The following is a 21,735-nucleotide window of genomic DNA, read 5'->3' on the forward strand; positions in this document are numbered from 1 at the left end:
GTTGGTTAAGCGACTGCCTTCGGCTCAGGTCATGACCCCGGAGTCCCGGGATCGAGTCCCGCATCGGGCTCACTGCTCAGCAGGGAGTCTGCTTCTCCCTCGGACCCTCCCCCCTCTCATGCTCTCTCTATCTCATTCTCTCTCTCAAATAAATAAATAAAATCTTTAAAAAAAAAAAAAGAAAGAAAGAAAGAAAGCACTCAGAAAAAAACACAACGGGTAAGGAAGAACTGGCCAGAAGGCATAAAACCCTAGAAGCTGGAAAGAGCCCGCGTAGGGCATCATCACGTCGCTCCAGGAGCCCCGCCCCAAAGGCGGAGCCCCGCCCCAAAGGCGGAGCCCCGCCCCAAAGGCGGAGGCACGCCCACCTGGCCTTCGGCGGTCACGTGGGACGCAGCTCGGAGCTGCGGGGGAAGCTGGGCCAAGATGGCGACCATGAGGAAGGTGCTGCCGCAGAGACTGGTGGGCTTGGCGTCTCTCCGGGCTGTAAGTGCCCCGGCCCGCCGAGGGGTGGCCCTGCAGGCACCGTGACGGTCGGGGTCGGGGCCTTGGCCCGTGGCGGCAGCTGAGAGGCGGAGCCGGACAGCTGCTCAGGCCACTGTCGGGAGGGCTTTGGAGTCTCAGATCTACTTTGTCCCGCTCAATTCCCTTGAGGGGCATGGGGAAACAGGCCCATAGATGGGGAACGACTTGCCCGGGTCTTGGAGACCTGGGGCGCCATCCCAGGTGTCCTGATTCCGTCCAGGGCTCTTCCCGGCGACCCTGGCACCTTCTCCCTCTGAGCTTCCGAGCTCTCCAAGCTCCTCAGTAGTGAAAATCACGAATGATCTTCCATTTTCCGAGGGGAAAAGCAAGGCCCTCGCCCTCCCTCTGCCTGCATTTCCAGCTCTTGTTGCGTTTGGGGACGCTAGGAGAGGTATCCTAGTGTGCCAAGTAGGACCGGGGTTGCGTAGAACCATGTGTGATTGATTCCCTTGGAATTGTACTTTGGTCATGTTGGATCCTGATGTTTCCCCCTCCCCTGCTCGAGTGGAGGGAAAGTGTAGGAGACCTAGTTGAATGAGGGGTTGAAGAAATTGTTTTGGTTAAAGCTGAAGCTGTGGTGTCCCAGTGGTTCTGCCACTTTCTAGGTCGAATGACAATTATTTGCTCTCTAAACCTCAGTTTTTCTCATCTATAACTTGGGTAAACATTACCTCAGAGTTCTTTGGAGGTTAAGGGAAATGTAGGTAAAGCATCTGACATTGTTTTAGCTCATAGTAAGTGATAAATCAGGTGCGTTATTTTTGCTTTAAGTTTAGAAGGGGTTATAAGTGTGTAGTGGGGAAATTACACTATCTTGGCAAGTGGACCCCTCAGAAAACCACTTTTTTTTTAAAAAAAGATTTTTTATTTATTTGTCAGAGAGAGAGAGAGCACAAGCAGAGGGAGTGGGAGAGGGAGAAGCAGGCTTCCCGTGGAGCAAGGAGACCGATGTGGGGCTCAATCCCAGGACCCTGGGATCATGACCTGAGCCGAAGGCAGACGCTTAACGACTGAGCCACCCAGGCGTCCCCCTCAGAAAACCACTTTAATGTCTACTAGGCCACCCACCCCTACCAATTATTAATGTGTAAAATAAAGATGGTACTTCCAGCTTGGAAAACTACGTGAGATGGTGGGTATTAATGTGCTTTGAAGAAATTCCTGGTGTAATGAGGTGGTGGTCATAGGCTCTCCATGGGGTTACTAGCAGAGGCTTGGTATCAGAAACAGATGGTTGAAGGCCAGACTTCTTCACTTGCTAGCTATGTGATTTTGGAGAATCTTTCTGAGGCTGTTTCTTCCTGTATGGAGTTGAGATAATGATAGTCCCTGCCATGTAGGTACTAAATGAGTAACTGATCCTGAAGTTAGCACTGGGCTTTAGCTGGTATTAGCTGTTGGTATAGATATACCATAGCTCAGGCTTGGCCCAGGACTTCTGTGGTTAGAGATCATCTCTGAGTAGAGCTGTGCAGAGGGAACCAACTGGGTGTTAACCAAGACAAGAGAAGACTTTGGGGGGGGGGGGCGTCAGGGAACGACAGAAAAGTGGCAAAGAGGCAACGTGGCCCAGGGGTTAAGAGCCAGCGCTGTAGATCAACACTGCCAGGTTCAGATAATGACTCATGACAAGCTAACTGTGTGACCTTGGGAAAGTTACTTAATCTCTGGGCTTCATATTTTTCACAGTAAAATAGAGATTGTAATAGTTCCTACCTAATAAGGTTGAGAGGATGATAGGGTTAATACGTAAAAGGCTCTTACGAGTGCCTGGCAAATATTAAATGCTTAATAAATGTGATTTATTGTTTTATTATGTGAAGAGTTGTTATGGGGAAGGACGTGGAATTAAGTTTGTTCTGTTCTGGTAAAAGGAACCTGGAAGCAGGTCTTGCATGCTTTCAACAAGGCCCTGTTATGTCCCAGGGCCTTGGAATTACAGGAACGGATAAAACAAAAGTCCCTGCCTCATGCAGTTTACATTCCAGTGGGATCGACTTAGGGCAATGTACCAGCATAGGTTGAACATCCCTGTTGTAGTGACATTCAACTTGCAGGGACCTTCCAACCTAGCCTGTTGACTTCATGAAATTCAGTGGCTCCTCACCTTAGTCTCTAGGAAGTTTTGCTGACTGAAAGCAAGGCCAGTTCAGGTGAGTTGTTCAAGTTCCAGCTGATTCATAGCAGGGAATGTTTCCTTCCTTAAGGGTTTCAGGAGTTTGGGATCCTTAGCAGATTACCCAGTGCACTTCTCCCCTTGCCCCATTACAGTATGTTTATCCAGATTAAATCTGGTAAAACGAAGTTATTTTGAAGAGTTTCAGTATTAAGAACAGAAGAAAGAGGGAAAAGAAGCCTCATATTGCTTGGTGGCAAGGAGGGGAAGATTTGGGGCAGACTTTAAATGGAGAAGATTCAAAGCCTTTTTATACTGTCTTCAGCTGTTGGTGTCCTCTCTCCCTGGACCCACTCCTTGTCATCACCCAGCCTATGACTGTAACAGAACAAGTCCTCCTCCATCCCCCAAACCCCACAAAGTCCAAGGCTAACTACTCCTCTCCTCTACCTAGGAATTGCCCTCCCCCCGGGGTGGCTATACCCGTCATGCATTTATTTGTTGTTTCAGTGACTTTTTAATGCATGCCTGCTTTGTGCCAAGCACAGGGCCACACATGAGGGATGGAGCAGAGGTGGAGACAAAGTCTCGTAGAGCTTATATTCTCCTAAGGAAACTGAGTAGGCATTATTGTCAGGGCTCTGAAGGAATTAGAGTTTTATTTTTTTAAAAGATTTTTATTTATTTATTTGACAGAGGGAGAGCCAGAGAGGGAACACAAGCAGGGGGAGTGGGAGAGGAGAAGCAGGCCTCCCACAGAGCAGGGAGCCAGATGCGGGGCTCGATCCCAGGACCCTGGGATCATGACCTGAGCCTAAGGCAGACGCTTAATGACTGAGCCACCCAGGCGCCCCTGTTTGTTTGTTTTATAGCGGGGGCAGAGGGACAGGGGGAGAATCTCAAGCATGCTCTACGTCCTGTGCGGAACCCAGTGTGGGGCTCAATCTCACAACCCTGAGCCGAAATCAAGAGTCGGACGCTTAACCAACTGAGCCACCCAGGCACCCCAGGAAGTAGAGTTTTGAGATAGAAAATAATGAGGGTCAGGGGATTGGCAGCTTTACAAAGGGCAGTCAGAGGAGGCCCATCTGGCTGAAAGGTGAGAAGGAGCCAGATGTGGAAGAGCCAGGTGAAGAGCATTCTGGGCAGAGGGAACGGTAAGCCTTGAGGCCCTGCTGTGGGAGGAAGGCCATTGGGGCTGCAGTACAGGGACCCCAATGGGGGAAGAGGGGGAGTCGGGACAAGTAATGAGTTCACTGGGGGATGCGGGATGGTAAAAACAAGTCATGAGCTCTCTGAGATCAGCAGGAACCAAATGATAAGAACCTACTAGCCCATGGGGAGTGGGGTAAGGGGATGAGTCAGGTTTCTGGCTTAAGCAATAGAATGCATGTGTTGTTTTTTTACTGAGAAAGGATGAAGCCAGACGGAGCCTTAGAATTTAAACAGTTCTGTTGAGGGACTTCTAAGTTTAGGAGGTGCGAATAGGTTTGTGTAAGAAACAACCTAAATGCTCAGCTGTCAGACTGGCAGTTAGAAATGGGCCGGTACAAGGAGCAGGAATCTCTTGCCCGTTCCTCAGTGAAATGCTTCTGTTCTTTTTGTTCTTCCTTCTAAAATAAACCAAGTGTGAGAGATACAGAGTGTTTACAGTGAGAAATACTGCTTCCTGTCTCAGTGAAGGTGGGTCCATTCTTTTAGATTTGTCCCCTTGTAGAATTGTGATAATCTCCTCCCATCACTTTTTGTTTCCTCTTTTAAATCGAAGGTCAGCACCTCTTCTGTGGGTACTTTCCCAAAGCGAGTGAAAATTGTGGAAGTTGGTGCCCGAGACGGACTACAAAATGAAAAGGTAAAGATGGAATTCAACCAGAAGAGGTTTTTTGAACAGCAAGCGTTGCCTGTGGTGGGCGCCGCGGGGATGGACAGAGCAAGATATGATCGCCCCTCCCCCCCACGCAGAGCAAAGTCGAGAAGGCCAGGCAGTCGTGGGTGACAGTAAAGCAATCTAAGACGCTGGTGCCCCAGGTGTGGAGTCCCCGGTCCGTCTCAAGATCCCCTGCGGCAGGGCGGATGGGAAAGGCGGCAGGAGAGGAGAGGGAGGGTGAGGGCATGCCTGTCATCTGGCAATTCCAATTCTGTGTAAGGGGACTTAACTTACCCCAAACGTCATGAAGGCCACATGCAAAGATTTAGCCTTAGAGACGTTCCTCACAACCTCGTTGTAATAAAACAGGTGGAAACCACCTCAGTGCTCAGTGTGGAGAAAGTTAGCTCAAATACCTTTTTTTTTTTTTTTAAAGATTGTATTTATTTATTTGACAGAGAGGTAGAGAGCACAGGTAGGCAGAGCGGCAGGCAGAGGGAGAGGGAGAAGCAGGCTCTCTGCCGAGCAGGGAGCCCAATGCGGGCCTCGATGTCAGGACCCTGGGATCATGACCTGAGCTGAAGGCAGACGCTTAACCGACTGAGCCACCCGGGCGCCCCTAGCTCAAATACTTTAATGACTTCATTAAATGGATTAGGAAGCTGTACTAATAAGGAACATGTTAAGTGATTGAAGCAGATTATAAAATAATAGACATTTTCTTTCATCTTACACTTATATGTAAAACAAAAAAGTTTATATATCTGTGGGAACATCTCCCTAGAAAAGGATCTAGAACAGTGCTGTCCAGTAGCACTTTCTGTGAGGATGGAAATGTTCTAGATGTGAGCTGTCTTGGACACAAGACTATTGAGCACTTGAAATGTGGCTAGTGTAGCTGGGGAACTGAAATTTTGTTTTTATATAATTTAAATTAATGTAAATTTAACCATATATGGCTAACGTCTAATATATTGGACTACACAGATCTGGAAAGTCACATTATCAGGATGTTACCAGTGTTACCTCTGGGAGATTTTAAGGATGGTTTTCTTTTGTTTGGGGCATGTTTTCTGAAATAATTGTGCATTATTTTTTCAATCGGAAAAGCTCTTTCTTTTTTTTGGAAAGCGTAGCTTTAATAGTGAGAGCTTATTGATAACAATAAACTATAAGCTCTGTAAGGGCGGAATCATGTCTGTTCTGCTCACTGCTGTATCCCTAGCACCTAGCACCATGCCTGGAACATGGAGGGCTCTCAAAAATTACTTATGGGATAGATTAAGGTAAAGCAATGAAATTGAGGGGGTTGGCGTGAAAGGGCCTGGTGAGAAGGACTTGGAGTTCCTAGAATTTTTTTTTTTACCTAATCCTGTAAGTACTAGGGAGCCATGGAAGGCTTTTGAGCAGGAGAGTGAAACAATGGAGACTGTTTTAAAAAGATTCCTGCATGGGATGAATTGGTAGAGTGAGACCATGCCATAAAATGCAGGGGAGAATAATAGTAGATTTGGAAAGAGGAATCCATAGAATCTGGTGAGCAACTAGGCATGGTGGGGGAGGGAGAGAAAGAAGCAGCAGGCTGACCATGTGAGGATGAGGTCCAGTGCCAGTTGGGAGACAGAAAAGGGGACAAAGTGATACTTTGGGGGCCCCATCTCATGGACGCAGACAGAGGGTTAGTCATCTCTGCCCTTTCAGGTCATGGCACATTGCTCTCAATTTGTTTATGATGAGGTCATAAATTCACAAACAGTTAAGAAAAAGCCTTTATGATAGAAAAATATTGTTTCTATGTAAATATTAACTCCTTTTCAGGCGAGAAGCTGCCTCCATTGCGAAATGCTATCTGTAGAACTTGGACATGTCCCCCACCTATTGGCATGAATTACATATGAATTCGTGCTCGTGTTTGGAAGTCGAGATAGTGAAGTGCATGCTGTAACAAAGCTTTGAACTAACAGGCACCGGGTCTGAGACCATTTTATTCCCACTGTTGCTAACCCCGTCTTTTCTGGTGTTTCTTTCTTCATCACAGAATATCGTATCTACTTCTACGAAAATCAAGCTGATAGACATGCTTTCTGAAGCAGGACTTCCCGTTATAGAAGCCACCAGCTTTGTGTCCCCCAAGTGGGTTCCCCAGGTGAGCCCCGGCCCTCAGTAATAAATGTTTCTCAGATGAGAGAGATGTGAAGTTTTGCATTTGCCCTGGAAGTAAGTAGAAGCTGGGAACATAGGTCTCCAGATCTCTGGCTTGCTCTTGTGACTTGTAGGAGCATGGAGCAGCAAAAGACCATCACCTGGAAGGCAGGAGGCTTGGATTCCGTCTTGGCTTTGCCCCTGACTTGCTTGGGGACCTTGGGGAGGTCTTCCCCTCTCCAGGCTGAGAGTGACCTCTCAGGCCTCTTCTGGCTCTGGAAGTCTGGAATCTCTAGCCTTGTCTAGAAAAGTGGTGTCTGTGTTTGTAAAAGGGAAAGACGGATGATTGCTGTTTCACAGAAACAATCAAGTGGGAAGAAAGATCCTGTTTCAGCCGAGCATTAAGTAACACAGTCGGGCGCCTGGGTGGCTCAGTCGTTAAGCGTCTGCCTTCTGCTCAGGTCATGATCCCAGGGTCCTGGGATCGAGCCCCACATCGGGCTCCCTGCTCAGAGGGAAGCCTGCTTCTCCCTCTCCCACTCCCCCTGCTTGTGTTCCCTCTCTCGCTGGGTCTCTCTCTGTCAAAATAAAATAAAATAAAATAAAATCTTTAAGAAAAAGGAAAAAAAAGTAACAGAGAGTCTGTTCTCAGTAAATGCCTGGTAGTGTTGTTACTGCTTGTGTGAAGCTGGCGGTATTAGCTCTAGAGAGAAACTGGGGGACTTACTGGCCCCAAGGAGCCTTCAGGCCCATTCTCAGTCAAACAGTAAAAGCACTGGGGAGACATAGCTCTGCAAAGGGACTCATTCTTCAGGGGTTCTGGACAAGGGATTTCGTGATAAAAATGTTTTCTCTACCTGAGCTCTCTGCCTGACTCGGCAGTGACCTGGCAATGTCTCCTTTGGCTCCCAGATGGCTGACAATGCTGAAGTCTTGAAGGGCATCCAGAAATTTCCGGGCATCAACTACCCAGTCCTGACCCCAAATATCAAAGGCTTCCAGGCAGCGGTAAGAGACTCGCTTGATGGCGGGCTCTCCTGAAATGAGATTGATGACATTGGTCCCTGTCTTGTCACTGGGCCCTAGTCCCTATCCTGGGCTGTCTGTCTCAAGGGCTCATCTCCAGTAATGATGAGCGCTGTCAGACAGACCCAGGGCAGTTCTGGCCCTGCCACCCCCAGCTCTCCGACCTTGACCAGCTATTTAACCCCCTGAGCCTCAGATTCTGCCTATAAGGTAGGCCTGATCATAGTACCTAATGCTGGGAGGATTTCAGAGGATAGAATGCGCTTACATTACTTAGCAAGAGCCTGGGAGAAAGTAAGTGTTTAATACATATTAGCTTTTGTTGTTATTATCCATTTCCTCTTTAGAGAAAGGTGATTGTGCTCCTCACGGTGGTTGCTAGTATCTGCCATCTTTTTAGAGTGTCGGACAAGAACGTCATTGGGGATGCTGACTCTGAATTTAGGCAGGAAGCTGTTCTTAAGAGTGATGTCCAGGGGGTGCCTGGGTGGCTCAGTCGGTTAAGCGGCTGCCTTCGGCTCAGGTCATGATCCTGGAGTCCTGGGATCAAGTCCTGCGTCGGGCTCCCTGCTCAGCGAGGAGCCTGCTTCTCCCTCTGACCCTCTCCCCTCTCATGTACTCTCTCTCATTCTCGCTCTCTCAAATAAATAAATAAATAAAATCTTAAAAAAAAAAAAAAAAAGAGTGATGTCCAGGGCAGTGATGTCCAGGGCAGTGCTGGGCCTTGGGGGAAGGCCAAGGGTGGTGGTGTTTCTTTAATGGAGATGGAATTCACTGTGTTAATTTCCTTGGGCTGCCATAAGAAAATACCAAAAGCTAGGTGGCTTAAAACAACAGAAATGTATTCTCTCACAGCTCTGGAGGCGAGAAGTCTGAAATCCAGGTGGTAGTAGGGTTGGTTCCTCCTGAGGGCTGGGAGGACACAGCTCTCCTAGCTTCTGGTGAAGACTGGCAGTCCTTGGCATTCCTTGGCTTGTAGACGCCTCACTCCCATCCTGCCTCCGTCTTCGCTGGCCTTCCCCTCTGTGTGTGTCTTCACATGGCCTCCATCTTAGAAGGACGCCAGTCCTATTGGAGTCAGGACCACTGTGACCTCATTTTAACTAATTTCTTCTGCACCCACCCTATTTCCCTATAAGGACACATTCTGAGGTGCCAGGGATTAGGACTTCTACAGATGTTTTTTGGGGGGACACAGTTCAACCCATGATATCTGTGTGTTATAAAATTCACTGTAAGACAAGGGTTTTTGCCATGCTGGTGTTCCTTGAAGAGACAAAGGCTGAAAGGAATTCACCTGGCTCTTGGCAGGTTGCTGCTGGAGCCCAGGAGGTGACCGTCTTCGGAGCTGCCTCAGAGCTGTTCACCAAGAAGAACACCAATTGCTCCATCGATGAGAGCTTACAGCGGTCCGACGAAATCCTGAGGGCAGCTCGGGCCGCCGGTATCCCCGTGCGCGGGTGAGTCGCACCGCGTCGGTGCCGCCTGCCTCCTCTTCAGTACCGTTCTGGAAGGGGGCAGGCTCTGACTCAAGCCACCGTCCCCCTGCATACTTCTTATCCTGGGCGCAGACAGCCCATGCTCCACACCTTGAGATCTTTCCTCAGATAGCTGTGCTCAAGAAATCCTGGCAAGTGCTTTCTCCAGACTGGTTTTGGGGTCAGTCCCCCAGAGGAATCCAGCAGGACAGGACACTCACCAGGGTCTGTGGGGTCAGATGAATCCCAGCTCCAGCAACCCCTCTCCACACATGTCTGAGGACCCCCATCGGCCTCTGGGTCTCCAGGCACTGTCCCTGTGTCATCTGTGACCTCACAGTCCCCCAGCAAGCAGGGCTCTCCCTGCTTCCAGAAGACAGACCCGGCTCAGGAAGGCCGAAGAGTCGGCTGTGAGGTCGCACCGCTGTCCACAGCGCACCCAGTGTGCTCTTTCTGAACGTGCACATGTGATCACCTCCCTCCCTGGTTAAAACCTGTCGGTGATGCCCCGGCTCTGGGCTTCTCACCCGGCTTCCGAGACACTGCCTTTGTCCGCAGCCTCGTCCACTGCCACTCCCCCCCCCCCCCCCGCCCTGCTTCCTCAGCTCGCTGCGTTCCAGCCCGACTGGAACTTCATTCCTTATGTCCATGCTCCCGCTCTCTCTCGCCTCTGGGTGCTTTCCATAGACTCCGAACTCTCTTGTCCTGCATCCTACTTGTCTGGGCTAGCTCCTGCTCATCCTCCAGCTTCTCCGGGAAGCTTTCTCTGGCCCCCAGCTGGTGTTCGTGCCCCTCGTTGGGCTCTCATGGCCCCCTGGACATCCTCTGACAGAGCACTTAGCTGCATGTTAGCTTCTCCCCCGCCGGACCCTGCGCCCCATGAGGGCAGAGCCCACGTGCCACAGTTCGTGGTGGGCTCCCTCCCGCGGCGCAGGGCCAGCACGCTGGGGTGCTGGGAATGCGAGGGGCCTGGGGAAGCAGGGGCCCATGGGGTCTGCCCGACTCCCAAGCCTGTGCTCGTTCCTCAGCACCTCCCTTCTCTTTGCTGAGCAGCGACTGGAGAACAAGGGGGAGAAGGAAGTTGGGAAAACACCCTGAGATCTTTGAGCCTGAATGATGTATCCAGCCAACATTTGTGATGCCTGTCACACGCCGAACAGTGTGCCAGACTCTAAGAGGTCTCAGTGGGGCCTTAGCGCCAAGAGGGCAGGTGGGAACAGAAGCCCACCAAGGTCCAAAGCCAAATTCCCCGCGGCTGGCAGGTCACCGGGTTGGCCACGTGCTGTGCGGTGCAGACGCCCTGGGCCCTCAGAGGCCCTCAGGGCCCTCCGTTCTTCTGAGGCTTGAGCACCCTCTCCACCACCTCGGGGGCTCCACGCTGCTCTGCTCTCTGCCTGGAAGGCTCTCCCAGGGGCTCTCCCGCCACCTGCCCCCTTCCTTGGCTCCCGTGTCAGAGCCTTGGAGGTCTTGCTGGGCCGCCCTGGCTTCGGTCAGCCTCCTCTTCGTCACTCCCGCCACATCCCGTTCTCCCCTCCAGAGCACATCACTCCGACGTCACCTCACCCACTCCTTCGGTTGCCCTCGTGTCGGCTCTGTCTCTAGCTGGAAATAGCCTCCACGGGGGCAGGGACCTGTCGGCCTTTTCACAGCGTGACCCAGCACCCGGCACGTCATGGGCAACTCCGTCAGTGTCCATAGAATAAAGGAGCGTCTGGATCGTTGGGCAGCTCACCGGAGCAGCCGATCCTTGGCCCGCAGGCCAGCCCAGCCCTTCTGTTCCCTGCTTGGGTTTCATCAGTCCTTGCCCCCCCACCGGGAGCAGGGGCCCCAGCTGCCTGTGGCAGATGTTCTGCTCTATCTCCCTGCCCCAGGGCTCAGATGCCTGCTCACTTTGCCCTCTCTGGCTTCTCCCCTCAGGCCTGGGCAGCCCCGCTTCCCTGCCCCGGCTCGCCACTGCCCCCTCCTGGCGCCACGCGGCACCCACTCCGTTCTGGCCGGCGGTATTGAATCTGCCTTTCCCCCAGGCATTTGACCTTGTCCCCCTTCAGGGATGGCTGTCAGACTTCTGCCCTGCGTCAGCCCCGCGTCAGCCCCGCGGGCCTGGGAGCCTGGGGGCGCTGACACCATCCCTCCCCTGTCCTCCCACAGGTATGTCTCCTGTGTGCTCGGATGTCCCTATGAAGGGAAGATCTCCCCGGCTAAAGTAGCTGAGGTGTGTGGGTATCGGGCCGAGGGTTTTCTGAGGGTTGTCTGCCTGGCCTGCCCCTGAGGTTCCCCTCACCACCCTTTCCTGGCGGGTCACTGATGTCACTCGTTCACGCAGCTCCCAGCACTTGCTCCCGGAGGCCCACCTCCGAGTGCGCTTGAAACCTCTGCCCCAGCCTGGAAGCCTCTGACTCAGTTTGCAGTCTGGTCAGTGGACAGGTGATAGTTGAGGGGATCTGTGGAGGGGCTCCCCAGCCAGGCTCCCCGCAGTTCCTTGCCGGGGTTGGAGAGGCCAGCACGCCCTTGGCGTCCCCCGAGCAGGAACCAAGTCCGCACCGAGGAGAGCGCAGTGTGGGAACAGAGTCTGAGCAACCCGAGAGTTTATGCCACTTAGTGTCAAAGTCACCCTGCGAATTTGGTGTTATTATTGTTAGTCCGTTTCTCAAGCGAGGAAACAGACTAGATAATTTGCCACACAGGTTGCAAATGGGGACACTAGGTCTCAGTCCCAGTCTGTTTACCTGCCACCGCCCTGCTCTTCCTGCCCACCCGGGAGCCCCAAGGAGAGCACGCTGCTGACGGTGGTGGTGCTCCTGTCCCAGCCGCCCGCCCCGCAGCCGCCCCGCCAAGTCCCACCACTGCTTCTCGGAAGGGGAGGTGGAAGCTCCGCAAAGATCAGCCCTTTGCCAGGGCCCCCCAGCCTGGGAGCAGCCGAACTGGGGTGGTGACCCAACGTGTGTCACTCCAGAGCCCGCTCCTTTGCTGCAGCGTCTGTCCCCCCCCCCCCCCCCGCCGGCTGTCCTCAGTGTGCCGCCTGGGCGGTGGGGGCCTCGCCGGCCCATCTGCCTGGCAGGCCTCTGAGAGTGTCACCTGCGTCCCTGGCCCTGTCACACGCCCGCCGTCTGGCAGCGCAGTGTGGGGCAGCATCTCAAGTGGGGCACACGCTGCCCTGGCTTCTCAGTGACTTTAGGGATTTGCAGATGAGCTTCTCAAAGTTCAAACAGTTAGGTACTTCTATTAAAAATACGTAACTAGCCCCTCAGACCCACGAGACTGTAGATCTTACTGAGGGCAAAGTCACGTGAGAGGAATCCATTTTATTGATTCCAGTCGTTGGCTCTGCCCCGGCGTGTGGAGGTGGCACGTGAAGGCCTGAAGTCGGGGGCACAGGGGCAGGAAAGGGTGGGGGGAAAGCTCGGGGTTGCAGCCCAGGGTTGCTCCAGGGGCCAGCTCTGTTCCCTTACGTCTCCGCTTCCTGGTGAGTAGAGTGGGGATCGTCATTCCCACCAGAAAGTTGTAAGGAGCCGATGATCGGACAGGAACGTAGCGTTTCCGACAGGGAGATGTTCGGCCCGGGCCCGGGACCCCTGCTTCTGAGGGGTTGGGCCCCTGGCTTGAGGAGCCTGGTGTCCTCCCAGGGCTTGCTTGCTTGCTTCCCCAGGTCACCAAGAAGATGTACTCGATGGGCTGCTACGAGATCTCCCTGGGGGACACCATCGGTGCGGGCACCCCTGGGGTCATGAAGGACATGCTGTCGGCTGTCATGCACGAGGTGCCCGTGGCTGCCCTGGCTGTCCACTGCCATGACACCTACGGCCAGGCCCTGGCCAACACCTTGACGGCCCTGCAGGTAATCGGGGCAGGTCCGAGGAGGAAGGCACGTGTGCATTCTCCAAAAGGACACGGTGGCAGGACAGCTAGGTTCCCGCCTTCTCTCAGTGAGGATTCACGGATACCTGTGTGCCAGGCCCTGGGGTGGCCACAGAGGACACAGACACGTGCCCCTGGCCTGTAAGGGTGTGTGAGGGGGATAGTCAGGGGAGTTTTGTGGTAGTCCCAGTGCGTGTGACAGATCACCTGCAGGGAGGAAGCACGGGGCTGAGGAAGGCCTCCATCCCAGCTGGGGAGGTCCGAGAGGATATGCCAGGAGAGACCTGAATGAGGCCTGGAGGATGTGAGGAAGTTAAGCAGCTGGAAGAGGGAACGGGAAGCTGACTAGGCAGCCCTGCGCTGTAAGGCTGAGGTGGGGTTTGGGGAGGACACACACCGGGGGGCCCAGGGAGTAGTGTGACTGCGCATGCGCGTAGGGAGCGGGCAAGGGGGGTGCTCGGAGAGGCCAGCAGAGGTCACTCCAGGGGGGTCTTACCTGCTGTTCCCCCAAGACTGAACTGAGCGTTCAGATTGGGTTTCCCTTGAGGTTTGCTCCTTGTGGACTGGCCACCCCTTAGAAAGTTCTGAGTGTCTGACCACAGGTGTGTCTGCGTCTTGTGTCTGACCTTGCTGTCGCCTTGGTTGAAGTCTGGCCTGTTGTCTTTAGGTTTGCTAAAGCAATCCTGGGCTGCCTTTGTTCTTGTGGGGTTTTTTGTTTGTTTTGGGGTCTTAAGTTATCTCCTAGAGGCTCAGGTCTCTAAGCCACATGATTCTGTAAGCTGGGTCTGTTTTCTCTGTTGTAGCTGTCCAGGTTAAGGTCTGTGGGAGGTTTGAGGGGAGAAGAGAAAGGGAAACAGTCATTAGGAGAGTGGGCGGTGCTGACCCAGGGAAATGGGATAGGCCCCCTGGGGTTAGAGGCCCAACTTGAAGTGAGAGCAGCCTTAGGCTGGGGTGGTGGGAAGTGGGTAAATGAATAGCAGTAAACAACAGGGGCCTGAAATCTCAACTGTGGGAGGTACTTCCTTTAGGTTTGTGGCCAGGAAGCGCCTGGGGAGACCTTTCAGGGTGAGGAGTTGAGTGTGAAAGGAACGGGGGAAGATACCCCTGGCAAAGAAACTGTCCACAAAAAAGATTCACACTGTTCCCAGGAACTAAAAAGAGAAACATTGACAGAATCCTTAGCCAAAGGAAAGAGTAACTCTCAGTGGAATTTCAGGCAGCAGTTGATTGGGAGGTTTGCAAAGACCTCCTGGCTTTGTAGGCTCTGGTCCCCACAGTGACACCCATGTTTCCCCATCCTTGTGTTTCCAGATGGGAGTGAGTGTCGTGGACTCTTCTGTGGCAGGACTTGGAGGCTGTCCCTATGCACAGGGGGCATCCGGAAACTTGGCCACTGAGGACCTTGTCTACATGCTGTCTGGCTTGGGCATTCACACGGTAAGCGCACCTGCCCCCTGCTGGCGACAGCCCTGAACTGACTAGAACCCTCCTTGAAGCCTGAGGACAGAAGCTGATGGTTTTGTTTAGGGGTTTTTTGGTGAAAGGGAGGACAGTTAAGAGGTAGCAGAGGAGGCACCAAGGAGTAGGGAAAGGGCCACATCCATGACCTGAGCCAGTTCCCTCTGGACCTGTACTGCTCCCTGTAAAATGAGGGCAGGAGAAGGAGACAGCCATCCCCAGGGCTCTGTTAGTGAGGACCCTCAGTGGTGGCTTGGAAGCAGTATCTCGTCTGAGCTTTGGGACCAGATGGATCTTGGTTTAAAACCTAGTCCTGCCACTCACAGGCTGTGTGACCTGACAAACGACTTCACCTCCCTGGGCCTAAGAAACGGGAATGCTGACAGCTCCCCTTTGTGGGGCTGTGATGAGGACTAGGTAGGAAAATGGAGAGTGCCCAGCCCAGAGCTGAGCACACAGTACGCATCAGTACACGTGAGCTCCTGCCACGAACAGGTTTTCAGGGTGGCCCTCTCGGGTGGTGTTTCCCTCCCGGCTCACTCTGCCTGGCAGTCTTTATTACTTCAGTCTGCACTTTTTGACTGCTGCAGGCCAGGCCCTGTGCTGGGCGCTGGAGATGTGGACTGAACGAGAATGACGAGATCCCTGCCGTGGTGGCAGCAGTAGAAACCATTCCACAGACGGAGGCATCTTATACAAGGGGAGCCCCCAGGGTAACCCCAGATGGCAGAAGGCTGCAGCCTTGCAGGCAGGTGCTGTCCTAGCACAAGAGGAACGAGAAGGTCTTCACCTTTACTCTCTTAGTATCGGCTTTCTGTCCAGTCCGATGTCTCCCTGGGTGTTGCAGGCATGTCATGACCTAGTGCATCCTCTAACTTGTTTCTCAAAGGGTGTGAACCTCCAGAAGCTCCTGGAAGCTGGGACCTTTATCTGCCAAGCCCTGAACAGAAAAACCAGCTCCAAAGTGGCTCAGGCTACCTGTAAACTGTAAGCCCCTTTGGGGGACTCAGTGGGAATAGGGGCTCACGTGAATGATTTGGGGAAAGGGCACATGGAAATGGGAATGAAATTAACAGGAGTGGGCACCTCCCTGGCAGGTCCACACATAGGTCTCCTGCAAAAGGGAGGCAAGGGACAGGAGCTGCTTGGCCTCAGGCCCTCCCTGCCGGACCCTAGTCTGAGTGAGAAGCCTGGGGGGCTGCGGGTCTCCCTGCCCTATGGACCCACCGGCCCAGGAGCTGAATGCCTGGGGTCCCCCTTGGAACCCAGTTCCCTGGTGCTCAGGCCCCATCTCTGGATGAAATCCGTCAGCTAGCTACACAGCCTGACCTGCTGTGGCTCCGGGGCTGTCGCTGACTCCAGAGAGCAAAGCGGCCTGGAGTTTTTCCCCAAGCTGGCGAGGGCATTTGGAAGGGGTGACGGCTGAGCTGTCTTGGTGACCACCTGCCGCCTGCAGCGTCTTTGGAAAATGTGCCCTCTGAACATGATTTTTGAACACAGCTTATGTAATTAAAGGTTTAACGACATAAAAGCACGTGCCAGTATCGTGCAGCTGTGTGTGTATGAATGGGGGAGACTGGTGGGGAATAAAACATCTTTACAGCATGGCATTCTGAGAGGAACGTGTAGACTTGGAACTAGCCTATGCATCTCTGATCTCCTCCGTTTCCCCACCTGATTCCCGAATTTTTTTTTTTTTAAAGATCTTATTTATTTGATAGAGACACAGCGAGAGAGGGAACACAAGCAGGGGGAGCAGGAGAGGGAGAAGCAGGTCCCCAATGAGCAGAGAGCCTGATGTGGGACTGGATCCCAGGACCCTGGGATCATGACCTGAACCGAAGGCAGACGCTTAAGGACTGAGCCACCCAGGCGCCCCCTGACTCCCGAATTCTTAATGACTGCAAACCAGTGGCTTTGGGCCGGCTCAGACCTGGCCAGGACAGCCCGGTTGCTGCGGCTCCTGGCTCTGTGGGCAGGGAGTCCGCCCGTCAGTCGTCCCTGCTGGACTCCGGGCCCACGGCCCTCCGGGCTGGGCACGCACTTTGGCTCATCGCTCAGGATGCCATGACTCTGCCCCACCTTCCCTTTAAACAGGAGCACCAGAGCATTTTCTAGCCGACTCTGGTAGGCGGAGTCCGGACCGACCGACCACCCCCGGCGGTTCGCGTGGGGGCTGAGCGCGGTCAGCCGCGCGATCTCTCCCTGGGCCTCAGCTTCCCCGGCTCTCGGGGGCGGGGGGGTTGCAAACCAGACCTCCCAGAACCAGCTTCCTTCGGTCAGCGCCGCCCCCGGACTGCCTCTGCTGCTCGCCGTCGCTGATTTCCTGCGGGGCTCGGCGGGTGCCGAAAGGCTGGAGAGGCCGCGGGGAGCGCGGCACCGGGCTCGTCCGCCCCGCCCTCGGCCTGCGGCTCCCGCCGGGAGACAGCTCCCGGGCGCGCCGCTCGGCTCCCGGCTCCCAGCCCCAGCCCCGCCCCCGCCACGCCGCGCAGGCGCCTTGATGCCACAGCGCCTTTGGTCCTCGCGGCGCCCCGTAGCGCGCTCCCCGGCGACACGTTTCCTTGGGGGCGTGGAGGAGGCGGGACCAGGTGGGACGTCGGCTCTTAAAGTGACCCGGACGCGGGGCGCGGGAGGCGGGAGGCGGCGCCGCTGGAGGCAGCGCGGGGAGCGCGGTCTGGAGCAGGTTGGCGAGGCGAATGGGTGGGGGCCCGGCGGGCTCGCGAGGGGCTGCGTGGTCTGCGGAGAGCGAGGGAGGGCTTCAGGGGTCCGGGCCGCGTCCTGGGCAGAGTCCCGCTAGGACGGGCTCCTGCAGCTCTCAGCTCCCGCCGCCTTGGCTGGGGCGGCCCGGGTTCATTCATTCCCGACCCGGAGACTCCGAGCTCGGCCCCTTCGGAGCCACGGCCCAAATCCCAGCCCGCCGCTCACCGCCTCCTCCCCTCCATTTTGCAGACTGGGAAGACCGAGGCGGCGACAGCCGACCGAGGTCACCCCGTCGGTCCGGGGCGAGGCTGGCTTCACCAGGCTTCCTGCCTCCTGGGGCCCATCCGCGACCACTTTTCGGGCTTCCGCACGGCGGGGTGAGGGTGGGGGCGGCCTCGGGGTCCGGGGCGAAGTCCAGCTGGAGGCGGTGGTGAGGGGGAAGGGTGAACCGCTTGGTGCGAGGTTAGCGGGCTGTGAGCCTGGAGATCCAGATTCTAGCCGGGCTGTCACAGCTGTGTGTCCTCAGGCAAATTACTTAATCTCTCTGACCTTAGTATCGTTCTCGGTAAAGTGCCAGCCATAACACTTGGCTCATCGGGATGTTGGGGGAATCCAGGAAAATAATGCAGAAGTGCCCGGTACAGAGCCTGGCACGCAGCAAGCGCTCAGCCAAGTGGGTGGGAGTGGTAAGCCGGGAGAGGGGATTGAGGCAGCCAGGAGGAAGGTGGCTGCGGGCCAGGCCGCACCGAATGAAAGACCTGAGTGTCTGGAGCCTCCTCCCCCGCCCCCCACTCTGCCCGCAGGGTTTGTTCAGGGCGGAGGTGCACACCTGGCAGTGGAGTCGGGACCAGGGCCACGTCTACACCGCCCGGCTCCGTGCCGCCTGAAGTTGGGCGGCGACCCAGCTGGCCCTGGCATGCATTGGTAGAGGCTGGGCCAGCCGGACTGACCCGGGGTGGGGTGGGGCCCACTCCAGGACGTTGGTGCTGCAGCTCCAGAGCTGGGCTCAGCCTGCCTGGCAAAGCACCCCACCCTGGGGCCATTTGGTGTGTTTCCTGCTTCCTCCCAGCTGACGGGAGCTACCCAGAGCAGGAGGTGTTAATCACTGGCCAGTTTACACCCAGTGATAGCAGAGGGATTGGAAAGGCCTGAATTTGAGCAGACAGAACCTCTTCCTGGGCTCTTGGGAGTCCCGGGGCTGCTGCCCTCTTTCCTTCTGGCCAGGACTGCTTAGTCCCCAGACACCTGGGAGGTTTTAGGTTTCCTCTTCAGTCCCAGGTAAATTGGGACTAGAGATTGTGGTGCCTGCACATCAGTCTCCCCACCCGTGCGGTGTGGCAGGGCCTTTCAAGTCCCCTCGTTTAACCCTCACACTACCACATGACGTTTGTACAATTACAAGCTCCAACTTAATAGATGGAAAGTGAGGCCAGGAGAGGAGAAGTGATCTCCAAGGCCTATGGCCACAAAGAGGTGGTCTCCAGACGTGCAGCGGGGCTGATTCCAGGGCCACCCTGTTCACTAGGACACGGTACTGCCTCCGACGTGAGCCGGAGGCCCTGAGCGGCCACTCTCAGCCCCCTCTGACGCCCTGTGTTCTGGGCCAGGTACAATGGCAGAGAAGGTGCTGGTGACCGGCGGGGCTGGCTACATCGGCAGTCACACGGTGCTGGAGCTGCTGGAGGCCGGCTATCTGCCCGTGGTCGTGGACAACTTCCACAATGCCGTCCGTGGTGAGCATGGGGGGTGTGTGCCTGTGTGTGTGTGTCTGTCTGTCTCGTCCCTTGGGAGCCCAGGACCCATGTCCTCTTTTGATGGGCTCCCTGTGCTCAACCAGGAAGGGGCTCCATGCCCGAGAGCCTGCAGCGGGTTCAGGAGCTGACAGGCCGCTCTGTGGAGTTTGAGGAGATGGACATCTTGGACCAGGCAGCCCTGCAGCGTCTCTTTAAGAAGGTAGGTGCTAGGGGCGCCTGGGTGGCTCAGTCGTTAAGCGTCTGCCTTCGGCTCAGGTCATGGTCCCAGGGTCCTGGGATCGAGCCCCACATCGGGCTCCCTGCTCGGCGGGAAGCCTGCTTCTCCCTCTCTCACTCCCCCTGCTTGTGTTCCCTCTCTCGCTGTGTCTCTGTCAAATAAATAAAATCTTTAAAAAAAAAAAAAGAAGGTAGGTGCTAGGCAGGCAGGCAGGGGGCACCGCCGAGGGCCGGCCTGTACAGCGACCTCTGACCCTGGCTTCGCCCCTGCAGCACAGCTTTACGGCAGTCATCCACTTTGCGGGCCTCAAGGCCGTGGGAGAGTCCGTGCAGAAGCCTCTGGATTATTACAGAGTTAACCTGACCGGAAGCATCCAGCTGCTGGAGGTGAGCTGAGCGGCAAGGTCCCAGACACCAGGAGACCCCAGCCAGGCGGGCCGTGCCAGGCACAGTGGATGAGAGCCTGGAGGGGAGAGTCAGGCGGGGCCCAAGCTGTACCATTTTAGACACACGTCCCTCTACGTCTCCCCACCTCTCTGCCTCAGTCTCCCCATCTGTAAACAGGAGTGCCCAAACCTCAGCCCCTCTCACCTGTGAAGGAGGAAGGGGGTGGGGAATACGTGGGAGGCAGAGGCCACTGACGCCTCCCCTCCGTGGCCAGATCATGAGGGCCCACGGGGTGAAGAACCTAGTGTTCAGCAGCTCAGCCACTGTGTACGGGAACCCACAATACCTGCCCCTGGATGAGGCCCACCCCACAGGTGGCTGTACCAACCCCTACGGCAAGTCCAAGTTCTTCATCGAGGAAATGATCCGGGACCTGTGCCAGGCAGACAAGGTGAGGGCCCCCCTTGACGCAGCCCGCAAGGCCTCCCATGAACCTGAGGGTGGGATCCCGAGCACCACCCATCCAGGAGGAAGCGAGGACTCTGGAAGCGGCAGTGACTTGCCCCACGTCACAGCACTGGGTGGGTGGACTTTCCAGGGATAGAGCGATCAGGCGTGGCTGGGGGGCAGGGGTGCGGGTAAAGAGCTCTGGATTCCGCCCGGGCACAGCCCGCACCCTCACCCCACTCCCCTGACCCGTGTCCCGCAGGCCTGGAACGCGGTGCTGCTGCGGTACTTCAACCCCATAGGCGCCCACGCCTCGGGCTGCATCGGCGAGGATCCCCAGGGCATCCCCAACAACCTCATGCCCTACGTCTCCCAGGTAAGGGAGAAGGGGAAGGTCAGGGTACAGCTGGTGCCAAGGGCCTGGGAAGAGCTGACCTGACCTCCACCCCAGGTGGCGATCGGGCGACGGGAGGTACTCAGTGTCTTCGGCAACGACTATGACACGGAGGATGGCACAGGTGAGCCCAGGACCAGGAGGATCCAGGAGCCAGGGGGAGAGTGAGGTCCCACAGGCACGGTCCTGAACACCCCCCACACCCAACCACCTCCGCAGGTGTCCGGGATTATATCCACGTCGTGGATCTGGCCAAGGGCCACATCGCAGCCTTGAGGAAGCTGAAGGAGCAGTGTGGCTGTCGGGTAGGGAGAGAAGGGAGAAGCGAGGCTGGCGAGGGAGACGGGGCTCCAGAGGGGGTAGTTAGTCCAACCCGCCCCACCACCTGCTCTCCTCTCGTGGGCAGATCTACAACCTGGGCACGGGCACGGGTTACTCGGTGCTGCAGATGGTCCGGGCCATGGAGAAGGCTTCTGGGCAGAAGGTAGGCCGGCTGCAGCCCAGCCCCGCGTCGACCCCCTGCCCCGACTTCCGAGGCGGCCTGGGCCCCTCCCACTAGCCTCCCTGACCGCCGGCACTGCCCGGCTGCTCCGCCCGCCTTAGTGCTGGCTGCCTGCAGCTGCGTTTCTGAGCCCGGTCGGCAGCCGGGTGGGCGAGGCCAGGGCCAGCTCAGCTAAGCTCCGGCTGCTTCGTCTCTCGCAGATCCCATACAAGGTGGTGGCACGGCGGGAAGGCGACGTGGCGGCCTGTTACGCCAACCCCAGCCTGGCCCTCAAGGAGCTGGGCTGGACAGCGGCCTTAGGGCTGGACAGGATGTGTGAGTTTGCGCCCCCACCCCTGACCCTGGGTGCTGGCTTGATCCCTGGGACGGGGTCTGGGCACGCCCACCCGGGGCTGCCCGAGATGGTGGGGGCCCCGCATTCCGATGTGGACCCTCGCTCCACCCCTCCCCCCATCGCAGGTGAAGATCTGTGGCGCTGGCAGAAGCAGAATCCTGCGGGCTTCAGTGTGCAGGCCTGAGACCCTCCCCTACCACACACCAGAAAAGGAAAGAGAAACTGGCTGCTCTCTCCAGCCTCTGGGGGGAACCCAGGGGCCTCAGCCTCCCCTACCTCAAACCCAAGCTGGGCCTTCTCAGCCCACCAGGCATGAAGCCAAGGGCTCCCCTGACCAGGAGTTGGGGGTATCCCTAACTCTTCTCTGCAACAGCGTCCAGGAAGCCATCAGGACCACCAGAAGTGAAGGGGGGAGCAAGGGTCCCGAGACAGGCACTAATTTATACTGCTCTGAAGCGTTTTACGAAGTATTTAAAATAAAAGTTTTCTAACACTGGGGCAGATTCTTGCACGCGATCACTCTACCCCTTGGAT

General features: G+C 55.9%; 2 protein-coding genes across 4 annotated transcripts; both read left to right on the forward strand.

The window, feature by feature from the left end:
- Positions 1-381: 381 nt before the first annotated feature.
- On the forward strand, positions 382-16,011 carry HMGCL (3-hydroxy-3-methylglutaryl-CoA lyase). Of its 2 annotated transcripts, XM_035019509.1 has the most exons (10): positions 382-486; positions 4,410-4,493; positions 6,547-6,654; positions 7,563-7,658; positions 8,988-9,136; positions 11,303-11,366; positions 12,801-12,989; positions 14,321-14,446; positions 15,357-15,454; positions 15,565-16,011. In XM_035019509.1, the coding sequence occupies exons 1-10, from the start codon at positions 427-429 to the stop codon at positions 15,641-15,643; spliced, it is 1,053 nt and encodes a 350-aa protein (XP_034875400.1). In that variant the 5' UTR covers positions 382-426; the 3' UTR covers positions 15,644-16,011. The 2 variants fall into 2 exon arrangements, with proteins under 2 accessions (XP_034875400.1, XP_034875401.1); XM_035019510.1 differs by having other exon boundaries at positions 15,357-16,011.
- GALE (UDP-galactose-4-epimerase) lies at positions 15,369-21,688 on the forward strand. 2 transcript variants are annotated; one of them, XM_035019512.1, is made up of 11 exons: positions 15,369-15,454; positions 18,775-18,900; positions 19,005-19,120; positions 19,411-19,524; positions 19,799-19,975; positions 20,234-20,347; positions 20,423-20,489; positions 20,585-20,670; positions 20,772-20,849; positions 21,068-21,182; positions 21,327-21,688. In XM_035019512.1, exons 2-11 carry the CDS (start codon positions 18,780-18,782, stop codon positions 21,383-21,385), a joined length of 1,047 nt encoding a protein of 348 aa, XP_034875403.1. In that variant the 5' UTR covers positions 15,369-15,454; positions 18,775-18,779; the 3' UTR covers positions 21,386-21,688. The 2 variants fall into 2 exon arrangements, with proteins under 2 accessions (XP_034875403.1, XP_034875402.1); XM_035019511.1 differs by lacking the exon at positions 15,369-15,454 and adding an exon at positions 17,103-17,150.
- The last annotated feature ends 47 nt before the right edge of the window (positions 21,689-21,735 follow it).

This window comes from Mirounga leonina, unplaced genomic scaffold (genome assembly GCF_011800145.1).
Source record: "Mirounga leonina isolate KUSES-001 unplaced genomic scaffold, KU_Mleo_1.0 Mir_173, whole genome shotgun sequence".
NCBI lineage: Eukaryota > Metazoa > Chordata > Mammalia > Carnivora > Phocidae > Mirounga > Mirounga leonina.

What these genes read in the sequence shown, in the direction of transcription:
- GALE (XM_035019512.1), top strand. Translation starts at nt 18,780, where the DNA reads ATGGCAGAGAAGGTGCTGGTGACCGGCGGGGCTGGCTACATCGGCAGT. An exon ending in ACCTGTGCCAGGCAGACAAG is followed by an intron (nt 19,976 to 20,233) that starts GTGAGGGCCCCC and finishes CGTGTCCCGCAG; the next exon opens with GCCTGGAACGCGGTGCTGCT. An exon ending in TGACACGGAGGATGGCACAG is followed by an intron (nt 20,490 to 20,584) that starts GTGAGCCCAGGA and finishes CCACCTCCGCAG; the next exon opens with GTGTCCGGGATTATATCCAC.
- HMGCL (XM_035019509.1), top strand. Translation starts at nt 427, where the DNA reads ATGGCGACCATGAGGAAGGTGCTGCCGCAGAGACTGGTGGGCTTGGCG. An exon ending in CCCCCAAGTGGGTTCCCCAG is followed by an intron (nt 6,655 to 7,562) that starts GTGAGCCCCGGC and finishes TTTGGCTCCCAG; the next exon opens with ATGGCTGACAATGCTGAAGT. An exon ending in GCCGGTATCCCCGTGCGCGG is followed by an intron (nt 9,137 to 11,302) that starts GTGAGTCGCACC and finishes GTCCTCCCACAG; the next exon opens with GTATGTCTCCTGTGTGCTCG.